This window comes from Girardinichthys multiradiatus, chromosome 10 (assembly GCF_021462225.1).
Source record: "Girardinichthys multiradiatus isolate DD_20200921_A chromosome 10, DD_fGirMul_XY1, whole genome shotgun sequence".
NCBI classification, from domain to species: Eukaryota; Metazoa; Chordata; class Actinopteri; order Cyprinodontiformes; family Goodeidae; genus Girardinichthys; species Girardinichthys multiradiatus.
Window position 1 is genome coordinate 1007512 of NC_061803.1, and position 17109 is coordinate 1024620.

General features: G+C 45.1%; 1 protein-coding gene across 10 annotated transcripts in view; it reads left to right on the forward strand.

The window, feature by feature from the left end:
- The window catches only part of grid2ipb (glutamate receptor, ionotropic, delta 2 (Grid2) interacting protein, b), a 46448-nt gene extending 29558 nt beyond the window's left edge, over positions 1-16890 (forward strand). For 4 of the 10 annotated variants that reach the window (XM_047376871.1, XM_047376867.1, XM_047376874.1 and 1 more), the window contains 20 exons: positions 888-957; positions 4444-4596; positions 4680-4835; positions 5089-5240; positions 6086-6220; positions 6810-6895; positions 7507-7657; positions 8102-8403; positions 8695-8739; positions 10696-11442; positions 11851-12003; positions 12224-12311; positions 13044-13133; positions 13448-13644; positions 13735-13890; positions 13967-14053; positions 14122-14251; positions 14420-14538; positions 15115-15279; positions 15544-16890. In XM_047376871.1, coding sequence (XP_047232827.1) covers positions 888-957; positions 4444-4596; positions 4680-4835; positions 5089-5240; positions 6086-6220; positions 6810-6895; positions 7507-7657; positions 8102-8403; positions 8695-8739; positions 10696-11442; positions 11851-12003; positions 12224-12311; positions 13044-13133; positions 13448-13644; positions 13735-13890; positions 13967-14053; positions 14122-14251; positions 14420-14538; positions 15115-15279; positions 15544-15615 — 3254 coding nt within the window. In that variant the 3' untranslated portion in view covers positions 15616-16890. The remainder of the gene's footprint in view (positions 1-887; positions 958-4443; positions 4597-4679; positions 4836-5088; positions 5241-6085; positions 6221-6809; positions 6896-7506; positions 7658-8101; positions 8404-8694; positions 8740-10695; positions 11443-11850; positions 12004-12223; positions 12312-13043; positions 13134-13447; positions 13645-13734; positions 13891-13966; positions 14054-14121; positions 14252-14419; positions 14539-15114; positions 15280-15543) is intronic. The other 6 variants (XM_047376869.1, XM_047376868.1, XM_047376872.1 and 3 more) reach the window with 6 other exon arrangements.
- Positions 16891-17109: the final 219 nt, after the last annotated feature.

Genomic DNA, 17109 nt, shown 5'->3' on the forward strand with positions numbered 1-17109 from the left:
TAGTCAAAGTCCAGACCTAAATTCAGCCAAGACTTGAAAACTAATGTTCACACAAGTTTTCAATCCAATCTTGAGCTTTTTTTAAAAAGAAAATGGGCAAAAGTTTCAGTCTGTAGTTGTTCAAAGCTGGTGGAAAAAACCCCAGAAGAATGTTTGGACGTCTCTATAGAAAAATGTTATTCTGCTGTTTTAACTCCATGATATCTGTTTAATCAACGCCTACAGAGGAAGATACCAGACTGAAAACTAAAATCATTCATCTCCAACGATTAACAACACACCTTTGTTCTGGAGCGACTCGCTTAATGAACTCCTGTCTGAGATAAGCAGCAGACAATAGAAATAAACTGTTACTGAGAGAACATGCCAGGTTCCTCTGCTGGGGACGGAGGTGCTGTGTGTTTGTGTTCAACGATGACGGCATGGAGCTCGCCCACCATCCTCACCCACCAACATGTGCTGGAGCGGACTGACTCAGTGGGCCTTATGGAGGTTGAAATGGAGATGGTGGGGGTGGATGGCCTGTCTCATCATCGTGAGCTGAACACCAGTCCTTTTAGTGGTGACCAACAAAGAAGAATAAAAACTTGTGAAGTGTAAAAAGCTGAAATTAGACTTGAAGTTGATGTGAAAACAGATGTGAATCTGCTGGGATGGGAGATGCAGCCGTGAGCTGACAGATAAGGAGGCGACAGCAGCTCTGATAGCGCTGGTTCCTTATCTAACACCATTTAACATGGAGCTCGTCTCGTTTGTTGATGGGCTTTGTTGGATCTCATAGAGACAGACACTGACAGCATTAGTCACCTTGGTAGCTTCTGGGGAGGTGGGGAATGTTCCTGGATTCATTTCTCAGTTGATGATTGATGTCTCTGTGTCCCTCTCAGATAGTCCTGCTGAGGAATGTGGACTGAAACCAGGCGACCGCATCCTTTTCCTCAATGGACTGGACATGAGGTTTGTCTTCAGCATCAATGTCAGCAGTAGTTTTCAGACTGTGTTTTATCAGTTGTTGAACTTTAAATTAGATTTAGGCCTGTTTTTCTTGAGGAGGAGCCGTCTGCTGGCATGAGTCAGATCATGTTATCTGGAACATAAAGCTGAACTTTGACCATCTCCTCTGATACAACTTTAAATTGATGTTTTCCTAATTAAAGCAATTTATGCACGGATGGAAGATTTAAACATGAGCAAACCTCTTTCAAATAAGTCTCCTCTGACCAATCAAAGCACAGAAACACACACAGCAATATTACAATAAAATAGTCTGGGAGAATCAGAGTAAATGTATGAACAATAAATAAATACATCTTAATTTTAACATTTTAATTATATTTGGTATCAAAGGATTTAATCAGAAATCCACCATTAAAGAGTCTGTAGACTCTCTGAGACCTTCAGCCCTTATACCTTCTCATGAACATGTGCTATTTGCAGCCAATAAAAGTGTCCAAGCCTGGGTGTGCAGACCTTTCTGTTTCTTAGAATAAAGCAAACATCATTTCTCTGCATTCATTCATTTTGTTTTTACATTTAAGTTATTTTTATGCTCTAGTGGCCTTTATTATTTTTTAAGTAATTTCTACTTCAGTGTATCTATCTCTGAATTAGGTAGAGGTATACATCATCCCCGTCTTATACAACCAGCTGCATCACGTACTGATGTAGAAACTCCGTTCCAACAGCAGATCTCCAGTCAGATGTTACTAAAGGTTCAAGGAATGCTGCGTGAAGTCAGCAGCTAGAGATCTCTCTTTTTAAAGTATTTTTAAAGATTTATGTATCTCCTTAATCACTTCTACATCTGCTGTGCAGACACAGCTGTTCATGTTCATTTTTCTATACGTCTAAATGTAAAAATGTTGAACTACACTAAAGAGATCCTTTCATCACAGAGACTTTAATGACATCCAGAAACTGAAAAAGCCTTCAGATCAGAACCATTTTACTACAGGCAGGTTTTCATTTATGTTCATAACTCTGTTTTTCCTGGACAAGTAAGCCCGACACTGTATCAGTAAAACCCATTATGTAATATTGTTATGTAGCACCTTCTATTGTTCCCACCTCGCCTGTATGCAGAACCAGTTATAAATCTCTTAAACAGTGTGAAGTTACACCAACACCAAGTTAACAGTGAAAACTATGTTCTACAGGTACATCTAAAATAATTAGAATATTGTGGAAAAGGTTGTCACTCATTTCAGAAACTGAAAGTCTTGTATTGCATGGACCTTGCTTGACAATCCTCTCAAGGCTGCGGTTATCCCTGTTGCTGCTGCACCTTTTCCTACCACACTTTTTCCTTCTACTCAACTTTCTTTGAACATGCTTGTATACAGCCCTCTGTGAACAACCTGCTTCATTAGCAATGACTTGTCAATGACTGTCTTCTGAACATCTGTCCAGTCAGTAGTTTTCTCATGATTTGTTTAGACCATAACAAGGCTTTACATAACATAAACATAACATTTATGAATGTTATGTAATATTTTCTGAGACTTTTAATTTTGGATTTTTATAATCTGTAAGCCATAATCATTATCATACAAGAAACAAAGGCTTGAAATAATTCAATTTGTGTGATGAACCTGTAATATATTTGAGTTTCTGAAATGAGGGAGAAAAATCTTGTATAATTTTCCATGAGATTCATATCGCACTAATAACTCTGCGGTCTAACTTACCCAGCTGTACAGCTGCAGTGGGAACTGAGGACAAATGTTGTTCCTGTCCAGGTATGGTCCATGATGCTTGTCAGAAACTCAGTGGAGTTCCATGCTCTGAGTAAACAAGAACCAGAACCAGAGGCACCTTTGCTCATTTATAGAGAGGTTAACACAGTGTTCAGTGTGGAGCAGTAATCAGAGAGCTTGTTCTTCCAGAAACAGTGTGCACGGGTAGATGTACGTGATCACAGCCTTTACATAAACCAAACCCTACCTGTGGGAGTTCTAATGGTACTTCTGTGGACTTAACAGTTTCTTGAAGTTCAGCTGGAAGTTCAGAGCGTGAGTGTGGGTGGGAAGAAAAGAGTTCAAGTGTGGATAAAACAGATTTCTAACAGTATGAACTTAAATACAACTGCTTCATCTATATATGCCAGCATTCCCAGAAACATTATTACTCATTCTGTCACCCTGATAGCCATGTGAGTGGAGATCTGGAGGGTTGTTCCTGGCTGCTTGATTTACATGATGCTGCATAATGTTCTCCCTGATAACGCGCTGCTGCTGCTGTAACGGGTGATCGGACTAACAAGGGGAGCTGCAGCCATATGGTGCATAACAGCAGCAAAGATGTGTTTAATCAGCTCTCAGATCAGGTGGAGTTAAAGTAAAAGCTCTATTTTTAACTAAGTTGAATATGATGTTGATTTCAGTGAGTCATTTTCTACCGCTTCTTCCATAGTGGGTCACCAGGAAGCTGGTGCCTATTTCCAGCAGTCTATGGGCTGGTCGCCAGTCCATCACAAGGCAACACAGAGACACACAGGACAAACAACCAAGCACACACACACACACACACACACACACTCATAAGGGCAATTTAGAGAGAACAGTTAACCTAACAGTCATGTTTTTTGGACCCAGAGAGAACCCACGCATGCACAGGGAGAACATGCAAACTCCATGCAGAAAGACCCCTGGTTGGGAGTCGAACCCAGGACCTTTATGCTCCAAGGCAACAGTGCTACCAACTGCACCACCGTTCAGCCCCTGTTGATTTCATGTTTTCATAAACAGCATCCTCTAAATGTGGTGCCACCTCTGCTAGGGTTAAAGATGGGTTAAAAGTATTTTTTTTACTCATCTTTAGCTGAGTTTATCCCAATTATTTTATCATTAACAAAATAATTGGTGTCAGATTTATTGGCTCCTCTGCTGTTAATACTCTGTACAACTTCATTTGCCAATAACACAGCACTTAGTCTTCTCCTGTAACGTTTCACAAGGTTGGAGCATCCAGAGAGTGATGATTTGCTCTGTTAGTTTCATACGTTTTGGATCATTGTTCTGCTGGAAGACCCACTGATAACCCGCTTTCAGTTTGGTGGCAGAGGCCACCAGATATTTACTCAAAATGTTCTGGTATTTCGACAAGTTCATCATGCCATGTGCATAAAAACGGTTGCCAGGACCTTTGGAAAAGAACAAGCCCACAGCATCACAGATCCTCCACCTTACTTAAAGCAAGGAAAATCTCTGGGAATCGGTGGTCTGTGGTCCTTCGGTGTGACAGACACACCAACAGCACATTTAGCATCTTCCCACCAGAGACCACCTTTAACAAGTATCTCTGCTGCCACATGCGTCGGATTATTGTTCCTTTTTTCCATCATGGTTTCCAACATCTCTGCTGTGAAGCATTTGTGCAACAGATAAAAACCAATCTTCCTTCACCTTCTTCTCCTCAGCTAAGATTTGTTTCCCTTTGCTGTAGAAACTGTTCCCATGAGAAGGTGGTGTCAATGCTACAGGGCAGCGGGGGAATGCCCACTCTGGTGGTGGAGGAGGGTCCATCGGACTTCTCCTCAGACCAAACCGACCCAGAGGACTCCCCGAGTCTAGCTCCTGCAATGGTACCTCGCTCTAGGTCAGGACAGAGATGTTTTTTAGTCTCACTCATTCTGCCTTCACAAAGTAAGACAGGAAGCCTGATAATCTTCCCCTGTCCAGGTCTCCAGCCCTCAGTTCCCTCCAATGGGTGGCAGAGATTCTTCCACCGAGCATCAAGGTGCACGGACGGACCTTCAGCCAGCAGCTGGAGCATCTGCTCACCATCCAGGAGAGATACACCATCTGTAAGGCCTTGGAGACCTTCTTCCAGCACAGGTGAGAAGAAGGTTGAGCTGTTTCTAGGAAACCGATAGATAAGGGTTCTCATTGTCAGAATAACATTACCTGCTAGATTGAGATGTCTGCTGAATTAGCTCTGCAGACAAACATGTCTTCATGAAGGATTAAAGGTAGCAGCGGATTGCGTCTGGAAAGGATAAACGCTTCACCCAAAGACACGAATGCAGTCCTAACTGGTTATAATCCATGTATCTCCTGTTTCTCATCCTCAGACTCTGTTGTGTTACAGGAATGTGGACACCCTGATAGTCGACATCTTTCCAGTGTTGGATACTCCAGCCAAACAGCTGATCTGGCAGTTCATCTACCAGCTCCTGACCTACGACGAGCAGGAGCACTGCCAGAACAAACTGTCACGCTTCCTCGGTTTCAAGAGCAGCGGTGAGCCAGAACACGCAGCTTGGGCTTCACTTGAGCTTCTTCACACTTTCTCACTGTACAAACACAGACCCACCATGTTTCAAAGTGAAGATTCTGTGTTGAGGGTAATGTTCAGTATTAGTTTTCACCACACATCAGAAAAAACTCTCCCACATGTCTTCTGTGTCTCCTACATGGATTGTGACAAAATGCAAACAGAAGCTTTCTTATAGACTCCCTTCTATAAACCAGTGTGAACAACTGATAGTTGTCCTGTCATCTCCTACATGAGCTGTGGATCTCTGCAGCTCCTCCAGAGTTAGCATTGGCCTCTTGGCTGGTTCTCTGATTAATGCTCTCCTTGTCCAGCCTGTCAGTTCAGGTTGACCTCCATGTTCTGGTAGGTCTGCAGGTGGTCCATCCTCTCTCTATGTTCAGATGATGGATTGAACAGAGCTCTGGGAGATGTTCAAAGCTTGGAACATTGTTGTAGAACCTAATCCTGCTTTAAACTGAACCAGAACTTCCTCCCTGACCTGTCTGCTGTGTTCCTTGGTCTTCATGATGCTGGTTGTTCTCTGATGTTCTCTAGAGAACCTCTGAGGCCAGAAACAGATTATCTGCAGTTAGACTCAGAATAAATCACACAGATGTGGACTTGATTTACAAATTATGTGACTTCTGAAGTAAATTAATTGCACTGGATTTTATTAAGGGGTATGGAGGAAAAGAGGCTGAGTAGAAATGCACGCCACACTTTTCATATTTTTATTTGTAAAAATGTGAAAACCTCGTATAACAGCAGATGATTTGAGGTCTACATTCAGCTCAGTGATGTGCTGACATCACCTGTGTGTGTTTGGAAGTGTTGTTAGATCCCGACGGAGCCCCAGAGCACCACAAGCGGAGCAGCTCTATGCGTGTGACTGGGTCGTCCTATCGCAGCAGCGTCAGAGAAAGGAGCTCAGATGACTGCATTATCGGGACTCACCTGGGAATGGGTACGCTGCCCAGAGAACCAGTGTCTGCAGCTAAGGTTCTGTTGCCCTGCAGACCATAATGATTTAGTTCTGCAGGGGGTCAGTTGGCCTTATACAAATATATATTGTAGATCATCATTATATAATGGTTTTCAAGTTTATTTAGTTGGGAAGAAACAGCAGCCATGAGTCCAGGTTCTTTTAAAGAAGGTTTTTCTAATTTACAGGATTTTATTCCAAATCAATAATGTTTCTGTATTTATTGTAAGTGAAATCATTTGAGGCAGTTTTTATTATCCATCAGTACAATATCGAAGCTGCTTCTCAACCAGTAATGAAGTCATATTTGCACTGGTCAGCTCCCAGTTGACGTAGTGTAGAACAGTTAGGACACTGGTGTGCTGTAAATGTCTCTGACTGCATCACCACTTCATGCATTACCTCCATATCTCAGCTGAGGCCATTTCAGGCTGTACATAACATATGTTTCCCATTCTCAGTGTCAGCATAGCTTTGTTAGAGCTTCATCATCTCCCCTCCTGGCTGAGGGTGGATGGATGGGAGGAGGCTTATGCCCATGTGTCTTTCTCCATGCTGTATTGTGCTTTAGGAATTCATGTCGATGAATGTGGGAGCCCGGAGGAGAGGCAATCAGGAGACGGAACCTCCTTCCCCGAGTCCCCCGACCTCAGTCATGTAGGTATAACTGCAGCTTTTCAGCATGTTGCTCTTCAGGAACCGGCATCATCAATGCTAGTGATCGCACCCTCCACATTAATTGGCATTCCTGGATGGCTGAAGATGTGCAAAAGCCTTAAAGCAAGGCAGATGTTTATTGGTCAGCATCAGTCAGGAAAAAGGAGAAAATGGGTACTTATCTAAACGTTCAGAGCAATAATTAATAGATCAGAAACATCTGGACACGTCTTCCTGTTTCAGACACAAAATTAATCTTCTCCTAAGGATATTTCAGTCCTCAGAGCCAAATCCTGTAGAGAACATGAAGAGAAGAGAGCCAAAGAGAAGACCCAGGACTCAGGATGAATGTTGCTTTAAAAAAGAAGGATATAGGATTTTATTTCTCCACCAAATAAATGTCCTTAAACTAAAAGTTGAATTTATTCTAAGGCTTTTCCACATCTTTTCCAAGGGTGCTGATAAATCTGCAGAGTGCTGCAGGTTATTGATGCTTTCACATTATTTGAAGGTCTGTTCATAGCACCTGAATGCTAAAATGCTGCAGACCTTCAAAGCAAACGCACGGCGCTGACCGTGTGCTAATCTGCTGATCATGCCTTCACCCGTAGATGACAGGTGTGTACACGGAGCTGGAGAACATGTATGCAGGGAAGACCGTGTCCCCCATGCAGGGCGTCCCCCCCGCAGAGCCTGAGGTGGTGGGACAGACTGAGGCCTACGGCCGCTCTCTCTCCCCCCTCACGCTGCCCCCTCTCACAGGTACAAGGGGCTGACACACACAAACACACACACAGGTAAAACACATGTTCTCAGATACATGCTTTCATTAGTGGTTTGAGTTCATTAGCCAACAAGGTCTAATTGGTAAATAAAAGCAAAGCAAATATCATTGGGCCCTGATGGCAGATGATTAAAACTATGGCAGACCAACAGAAGCAGATGCTCTCTTATCATGACATGATAACCACTGGTCTTTGAATGGAGCCCAAACTCATTCAAATGCTGCAGTTTACACGTCCACATATGACTGCAATTAATCTTTTTATTGTTAAGGTTACCTCACAGAGACCTCCTTATAATAACAACATGATGAAGAAATTAGTAGGTGATTTTTTTTAGAGGGTATAAACATGTGGATGTGTTGTAATAGTAGCATTCTGTCAGAAAAGCTTGAAAAAAACAATTTGGACTTTCCTTCTACAGGTAACCGTAAGTCTGGCCTGTCCCTCTCCTGGAAGGAGCCTCTTCCCACCACCGTGTATGAGATCCAGCACCAGAGCAGTGTGGAGTCCAACCCCTACGTCAGCCTGGAGAGCCCTCCTGCCTCCCCTCAGCACCCGGACAGCGGTCCCAACACTCTAACCCGCCGAAAGAAGCTGTTTACCTTTTCTCGCCCGCCTCGCAGCCGGGACACAGACAAGTTCCTGGACGCCCTGAGTGAGCAGCTGGGTCACCGGGTCACTCTGGTCGATGACTTTGCGCCTGGCGAGAATGACTACGAGGAGGTAAGGAAGAACAATAGAGCACATCTTTGTCTCTGTATGTAATACCTGACCTGCAGGTTTAGCTTTGGGAAGCAACTATTGGAAAGAATGATGTCGTCATACCTCCCAAGTCTTTCTATGATACCTCGGTTCTTACTTGTAAAATGATTCTGCAGTTTCTGCTAAAACGGGACACATAACATCAGTAACAATATTTGCATTTTGCAACAAGCAAATTGACTGCAGTGGTGCTTGCTCTCATTGGAGCGGCTCTGATATTTGCTACAATCAACACTTGTGTCACATGAACAGATTGATGAAGGTGGTTGTCATGGTTTCAGAAGAAGAGGTTGGCCTGTAAGTAAAACTTGTTACTCAGTAGAAGCTAATAATATCTGCAGGCTTCAGGCTACAAACCACATCTGCATCTGCAGTGATCAGTCATAGCAATATGACCACAGACAGGTGAAGTGAATAACACTCATCTTTTCATCATGGCACCTGCTAATTGGTGAGCATTTTATCCTCAAAGCTAATGTGGTACAAGCGTTTGGAGCTGCATAGCTGCAGACCAGTTGACCTCTGATGGGTGTGGCCTCTTTCAGCAGGATATGGTTCAGGAATGGTTGACTTAGCCTCCAAAGGATCCAGATTTGAGTCCAGTGGAGAATCTGTGAGTTGTCCTGTACACATAGGTCTGATCAATGAAGGCTCCACCTCACAGCTTACAGGACCGAGAGGATCTGCTGCCACCATCCTGGTGTCAGACACCTCAGCCCACCTTCTGGGGTCTGTTTGAGTCCATGTCTCGACAAGTCATGGGGGTCATAATGTTATGCCTGATCAGTGTACAATTTATTTCACTTTGAGTTGATGTAAAAACTGGAAAAAGAACATTGTTGGTTGGTCTCAAGTCATTTACAGCTTTTCCATGCTAACATTGTGTTTGCTGCGCTCCATAAATACCTGAGCTTGAGTCCAGCTGCTATTAAAGTGCATGTTACAGAGCCTTGCAAAAGTATTCACACCCTCGTTTTCACATTGTCCCTCATTAAGCATCACAAACCTTCATGTATTTTACTGGGATTTTGTGTGAAGGGAGAAACACAAAGTGGAGCATAGCTGTAAAGGAGAAGGAAAATGATTCATGGGTTTAAAACGTTTTCACCTAAACAAAAATCTGATTAAATAGTTTTATGCAGCTCCCTTTAGAGGATCTTTAGAGAACATTAGAGAACAAGCAGCGTCATGAAGACCAAGGAACACAGCAGACAGGTCAGAGAGAAAGTTCTGGAGAAGTTTAAAACTGGGTTAGTACAACAACATCCCAAGCTTTGAACATCTCCCAGAGCTCTGATCAACCCATCATCTGAACATGGAGAGAGGGTGGACCACCTGCAAGTCCACCAAAACTGACAGGCCGGACAAGGAGAGCATTAATCAGAGAAAAAGCCAAGAGGACTATGGTAGCTCTGGAGGAGCTGCAGAGATCCACAGCTCGGATGTGAGAATCTCTCAGAAGGACAAGTTTTAGTAATGCACTACAAATCTGGCCTTACTGGAAGAGTCATGAAAATAAATCCATAAGTCGTCCCATCTAAAGTTTGCTACAAGCCATGTAGGAGAGACAGCAGACATGTGGTGGAAAACTAGCACTGCACACCCCCCTGATCACACCATCCATATAGTAAAACATGGTGGTGGCAGCATCATGCTGTGGGGATGGTTTTCTCCTGGGGAGCTGGTCAGAGTTGATGGGAAGGTGGATGGAGATAAATTCAGGACAATCCTGAGACTGGGTGGAGGTTCATCTTCCAGCAGGAGAACCACCCTGAACATACATCCAGAGATATTATGGATAGTTTAGATTAAATTCGCATTCCTGCGATCTTCAACATAAGAATGGGCAAAAAGTTCAGGCTCCAGATGTTCAGAGGTTGGAGGGACAGAACCCAACGGACCTGCAGCTGCAATTAGAGCAAATATTGACTCAGGGCACTGAAAACAATGCAAGCCACACTTTTAAGATTGGTATTTGTAAAACATTTTGAAAACCATGTTTCATTTCCCTTCTGCACCACTCTGTGTTGGTCCAACAATAAAACACGTTAAGGTTGGTTGTTCTAACGAGACAAGATGGGAAACAGAAGAATGTACTTTAGACTTCATGTACCATTTCTAATTTAAGTTAGCAGCTGATGTTAAACTGCAACATCATAAGGAACGGATACTGAGACTAATGACAATAATCTACAGTATGAAGCTGTGTTGGAGCCTGATTCAGGTCTGAATGTTCACCTCAACTCCCTCCAGATGAGCTTCCCAGACGACCAGGACATGGGCTTCATGTCCCACCACCTCAGCAGCGGCAGCAGCGAGGATCACAGCAGCAGCGATGAGGCTCCCTCTCCCACCTACTCCTCTGGTTACGAACCGATCCCACCACCTCCCAACCAGAGCCCTCCGCCTCCCCCGCCTTTCCAGGCTCTGATACCCCCTCCTGTCCAGTTCACCGACCCTCTCCCACCCGTGCGATTCTCCCCAGAGCACGTCCCCCGCAGCCGGGTGCCCTTTCAGCCACATCACCCCATCATCCCTCCTCCCCCGCCTCCACCAAGGTCCCTCCTGTCCAGCCGCTCCCCTCTACACAAACCCAGCCGAGAAGAAGTGGAGAAAGCTCGTCAGCGTTTCCGAGCCACGTCCACCCGGTTCTCTCAGGGCATCACCCCACTGAGCTCCTCTACTTTGCGGTCGTCCCACATGTCACGCGCCAGCTACCTCCCCCGCCAGCTTAGCCAGCCTCAACCCATCCCCCAGCCGTCCCCCCAGCCGTCCCCGCAGCCACTGAGGCCGAGCCAGTTGGTCCTGCACAGGCACCACCAGCTCCACCACCAGCACAGTTACCAGGGCCTTCTCCCACCATCTCTGCAGGACCCCAGTCCTGCACAGAATCAGAACCAAAGCTCCTCACTGCTCTCCCAGCCTTCGGCATCCCACTCCTCCCTCCCCATTCACGCCTCCATCTCTGAAAGCACACCCCAGGAACACCAGTCACAACAGGTAACTAATGTAGTTTCCTGTCTTTCAGGTACTTTCTACCGTATATCTATTGTATATCTACTGCATCTATTTCTACAATATATCCATGCCAGAGGTGGTAGAAGCAAAAAGACTGAAAGCTAAAAATAAAGCAACATTTGCTGCTGCAGATTGACAGCAGAGCACCTAGCAACAGAAGTATCACCCAAAACTAACACGTTACAAAAATAAGAAGCCCATCTTAAGCTTCAGCAAACATGCTTTAAAATATTCACACCCCCTGACCTTCGTGAGAGGATGTGAATACTTTCACCAAACTCGGTACCAACAGGGACATCTCCACACTGGTTGATGATAAGAAGAATCAGTTTCTTCTATAAAAAAGATCTATTCAGAAATGATATGCTGCTTATCTTTTTAAACTCCAAGGCTCTTCCACCTCCTCCTCCACCCCTGCCTCCACCCAGTGACCCACCCCCTCTGCCCAAACCGGGCCAGCACGCATCCGACGCCAACCACATGAGTGTGAAGAGGCTGCGCTGGGAGCAGGTGGAGAACTCAGAGGGAACCATCTGGGGTCAGGTGAGATCTGATCTGTTGATCTTCAGTGTGTCAGTGGGACGGAGCTCACGGATCAACACGGTTCTGTCAGAACTGTGAAGCTGCCCACTTTAGCTGCAACTTTTCTCACTCCTACGTTTCTTGTCCCATATTAGGACAAAGCTTGTTCTGTCTCTGAGTCACAGCAACACAAAAGGAACAAAACAAGCTCCCTCCTGTTTCCTTCCTTGTCTGCTTTTAGCTGAGAGAAGATTCAGACTACGACAAGCTCAGTGACATGGTGAAGTACTTAGACCTCGACCTGCACTTTGGGACTCAGCGCAGACCCAGTGAGTGATTCTGCAGCGACCCAGCGGGCTTCACATAAAAACATTTCATTGTGTCTTCCAGTCGTCATGGTTTTGATCTACATCTCTGCTCACTGAAATCTCTTGTTTTGTTTTCCATGCTTGGAGCTGCTTCGTTCACCTGTGCATCCGTTCTCCATAAGGCACCATTAACCCGTCCTGTTTCTGTCATGTCAGACATCCGCCGCTGTGCTTTGCTCAGGTTTTCATAACCTTTGACCTTCAATGTGTTTTATTGATGGACCAAAACAGAGCAGTTTATAATCGAGAGGTAGAAAGTAAGGAATTCATTGTTTTCAAATTTCTTCATAAATAAAGATTTCTATTGTGCCTCCTTTACTGGTGGTGGCAGCATCATGCTGTGGGATCTTTTCCTAGATGTTCTCCATCCAATCTGGGGAATGATCCAACATTTATACCAAACAAATCTGAAAATTTGTCCTTTTCCACTTCTCAATTATGCACCACATGTGTTGGTCCTGATCCAGATCAGATCCACTGTAACCTGACCACATGTGGGAAGGTCCAGCAGGTCTGAAAAGCTGTGCACAGCGCTGCATACCTCAGCTCTGCCAGCCACAGGAATAAAAAGCTGAGTCAGTGGACGAAGCTTTTTGGTCTGTAGCTGCCGAGCCGCATCATCCTCACATCTCCTCTGTCGTGACCTCCTGGTGCCTGGAGAACAAATATTGACACATTTGTTGAAATGATCAGTTTCTCCTCCAGAACCAGCATTCCTGCCAGAGAACTTTAAGAAGAGAGACGTGGTGGAGATACTGTCCCACAAGAAGGCCTACAATGCCTGTAAGAACCTCACCCAGTCAAGAAATCTCTAGAGAAAAATTATGGAGGAGAAAGCTAGAACTAACACTGCAGCGTGGGTAACACCTGAAGATCTGCTGTTTGCTCCAGAGGACAATGTTCAAGTTCATATGATGAACCTCCATAGCACAGAAGATAAGAAGCTAATGTGGCCCAGAAATGAATTATTATTATATGAAGTTTGCATTTGAGGCAGAAACAGTTCAGATGTTTGTCAGCAGAGTTGGACACCAGTGATGAATCCTCATCTTCCCTTCTCTCCTCCCACTAACCCTCCTCTTCCTCCCCCCCTGCAGCCATACTCATCGCACATCTGAAGCTCTCGCCCGAAGAGCTGCGTCAGGTTCTGATGAACGTGACCACGGACCGGCTGGAGCCGGCCCACATCAAGCAGCTGCTGCTCTATGCCCCCAACGAAGATGAGGTCAAGCAGTACGAGTGCTTCGAGCAGGACCCGGCCAAACTCAGCGAGCCGGACCAGTTCATTTTCCAGGTACCACAGAAAGGAAGCAGCTAAAATGGGCCCACCTGGACCAGGGAAGGACGGATCCATCTGCTTTAATAAATGATTTGTGTGTTTTAGATGTTGATGGTGCCTGAGTATAAGACCCGTCTGCGCAGCCTCCTCTTCAGGACCACGCTGCAGGAGAGGACGGAGGAGATGAAGGTGGCCTTTGATTACATCTACAAGGCTTCAGTGGAGCTGAAGAGCAGCAAGAAGCTGGCTAAAATCCTGGAGGTGAATCTTTAGGCCCACTGAGTGTCAGTCTGAGCGTTTCTGTTGGTGCTGAATGGTTCTGTTTCCTGGCCCGCAGTTTGTTCTCGCCATGGGGAATTACCTGAACAACGGTCAGCCCAAGAGCCACAGGACAACCAGCTTCAAGATCAACTTCCTCACTGAGGTACAGCCTGGACCTGCTTGGTCTTCCTCTTTATTTGGACACGTTTCATACTTTCTGTTTTGTTGCAGTTAAGCACAACGAAGACCGTTGATGGAAAATCCACCTTTCTTCACATTCTGGCCAAGTCGTTGTGCCAGCATTTCCCTGAGCTGCTGAACTTCCCCAGAAACCTTCTGACTGTGCCTCTGGCAGCTAAAGGTACCATAACATATTCGGAAATATCAAATATTTCTGCCGAAATGTCTCCACAGCAACATTCAAGTGTCCTTTCAGTCTTTACACAATAATAACTTGTTAAAAAGTTTCCCAGAGTTTAGGTTCTGGAGATGTTTCGTAAACCGCTCATGTTGCCGTGTTTCCGTCCAGTGAACCAGAGAGCGATCACCACGGAGCTGAATGACCTTCACTCTACAGTCCAGGACATCAGGACGGCCTGCCAGAACATCCCAGCCACGGCCGAGGACCATTTTGCTTCTGTTATGAGCGTAAGCCGAAAGATTTTATTCCACCAGCTTCAAACATCTACAAATGGAACTTTATCTGTTCTTCTTCGTAACTCAGCATCAGTGAGATCTAAAGGTGAACTTCTAAGAACAGCAATTTGCAAGTATTGCCACAGATTCCCAATTAGATTTAGTTCTGGACTTTGACTAGGCCATTCTAATCCATAAATATTCTCTGATCTAAACCATTCCATGCAGTGAACTGTCATTTAGGACCTAATACAGGCAGGAGGAAGGCAGAATCTGGTTGAACATTGTCGTAAATCTAACTTAGTTTAGACTCGAGCTTAGAGGAACAGGTGAAACAAAGACTCAGGACCATAGCAGGCAGGCAGCTGTAGAGGAGATCGGACACTCCAGAACAAAGACTACACATTAAATACCAGAATCCAACACAAAACCAAGCCTCTGTCACAGTTTAAGGACTATGGGTACTTTTTGGAGGCACTGCAAGTCCAACCCTGAAGATGTGATGGTGACACCATTATTGTTGTTCTTCTTTGACCCCAGAGAGCTTTTTAAGCTCATTCATGGAGCTCACACTTCTTTCTACCGCAGAGTTTTCTGGAGAACAGCCACCCTGCGATCCAGTCCCTGGAGTCCCTGCAGTCTCGAGCGATGGAGGAGTTCTCCAAGGTGGCCTCCTACTTCGGAGAGGACAGCAAGTCCACCAGCACGGACACCTTCTTCGGCATCTTCGCAGAGTTCATGTCCAAGTTTGAGGTGAGCCTAACACCCGCTGACCCGCTCAGCTGTCCTCTTGGAGTGAGCCGGGCTATATTGGACACATTGCAGACAGGAACCGTCTGATTTTCACATAATCAGCGAATGTTTGACAGATTCATCTCAGAATAACTGGGAGGATTCTGAGAAACAAACTGCCTGCAGCTGTGAAATGATTGGCTCTCCATCAGTAAAATAAAATACGGTCTAATGATCTGAAAGGAGCCCAATAAACCAGCTCAGGTTCTGGGTTTTATCTTTCAGAGAGCTCTCAGTGAGACCCAGACTCCTGAAAACCCCCGAAGCCCCCGACTGTCTTCTCCTCTGGCCTGGTAGGACCAAGCAGATCTCCCCCTGCTCTCCATCAACCAAAGTGCCAAGAACCCACTGAGAGACGCCAGGAACAGAGGCATGATCAGCTCCAGGAAACCGGACCGACCCGCACCAGATCACATCAGGGCTTAGTTCAGGTGCTGAAACAGAACAAGCTTCTAGGTGTCCATACGTCAGCGAATTCACAGCAAACATCTGTTGGACTTTATTTCCACCTCCTTTAAAGAAGAATTTTATTCTGATATTATTATTATTGTTAAAATGTCTGACGTGCTTTGGTCAGATCATCACTTGGCTTACGCACAGCAGCTGTTTCAGGAGGTCCGTCATGACCTGCTTTACCTGGACCGCTCCTTGGTGTCCCACAGGCTGAATGCTTGGAGAATGAAGGTCTGATAGATACCTGAGCTCAGTGTCTGAGGACAACTAGGTCCAGCTGTGAAGTGATGTTCCTGCAGAACAATTCATTTATTGCTCTAGATCTTTAGTTCCATCTTAGCTTCCTGAAAGAAAAGCTGACCAGAGTCCAAGATGCGATCCTGTTTGAAGAGACTAAAAATCGTCATTCTGCAGAGATGTTGACCCACAGCTGGCAGTCATGGACCTGAAGCCAGAACTAAATCCATACATTTGCTCATATTCAGGCTTCTGTTGCACTTCTTTCTGATTTAATGGGGAACCATCATGACCCAGTTCAGCTCGTATGGGCGGAGCAGTGAGTTTCTCAGTCATTTCTTTGCCATCAGGACAGAAAGAAGAAGCCAGCTGGTTGCTTCGGGAACGCAGAGCTTCCTCGTTATATTTTTTTTGCTTCTTCTTGCTGCTGAACGGATCACCGGTCCTGCTGTAGATGGTTAGCTGCTCTCTCCTGTTCAGTGCTGTGTTCTCGTGCTTTATGATGTTTCTATGCACGTTCATCATCGTGGTTTGGACTGTACAGATGGTGCGTTCTAGAAAATCCCAGTTTATTTTCTTACTCATGAACGTCTTCTTCCTGCAGCTTCAGTGAGGCGATCTCCTTACAATGCAACCGTAGCAGCAGCAGCAGCGAGCGTTTGTTGTCCCAGTCGATCGCATGTAGGTGTTAGAAGGTGCAGCTGGTAGCATCTCCTGCATAGTTTTAAAATTAAATAGCCTTCTGTATTCTAGTAAGGTTCTGTACTGGTTCTCTTTTCTATCTGTTTTGTATGTTCTCATTGAAAGTGGCTGGTGTTCTGTGATGGTGGGAGTCTCTTTGTTTGCTTCTAAATAAAAACGATGTTTTGGATCTTTAAACGACAGAATCTGCAGCGAGTTTATTCTCCACATCCTGGGAGCTGCGGTCCAATATAATCTAGCTCCAGAACGTTCTACCATAATTTAAGATTAGATGTTGCTCCTCTAAGGTTTCAAATTCTGCCTGTGGACTCAACGAACAGGACAGATTTGGCCCAGATGTTCTGACCCACTTAAAGGTTTCAGAACAAAACTAATCTGAATAAACACAAAAAACTGTTT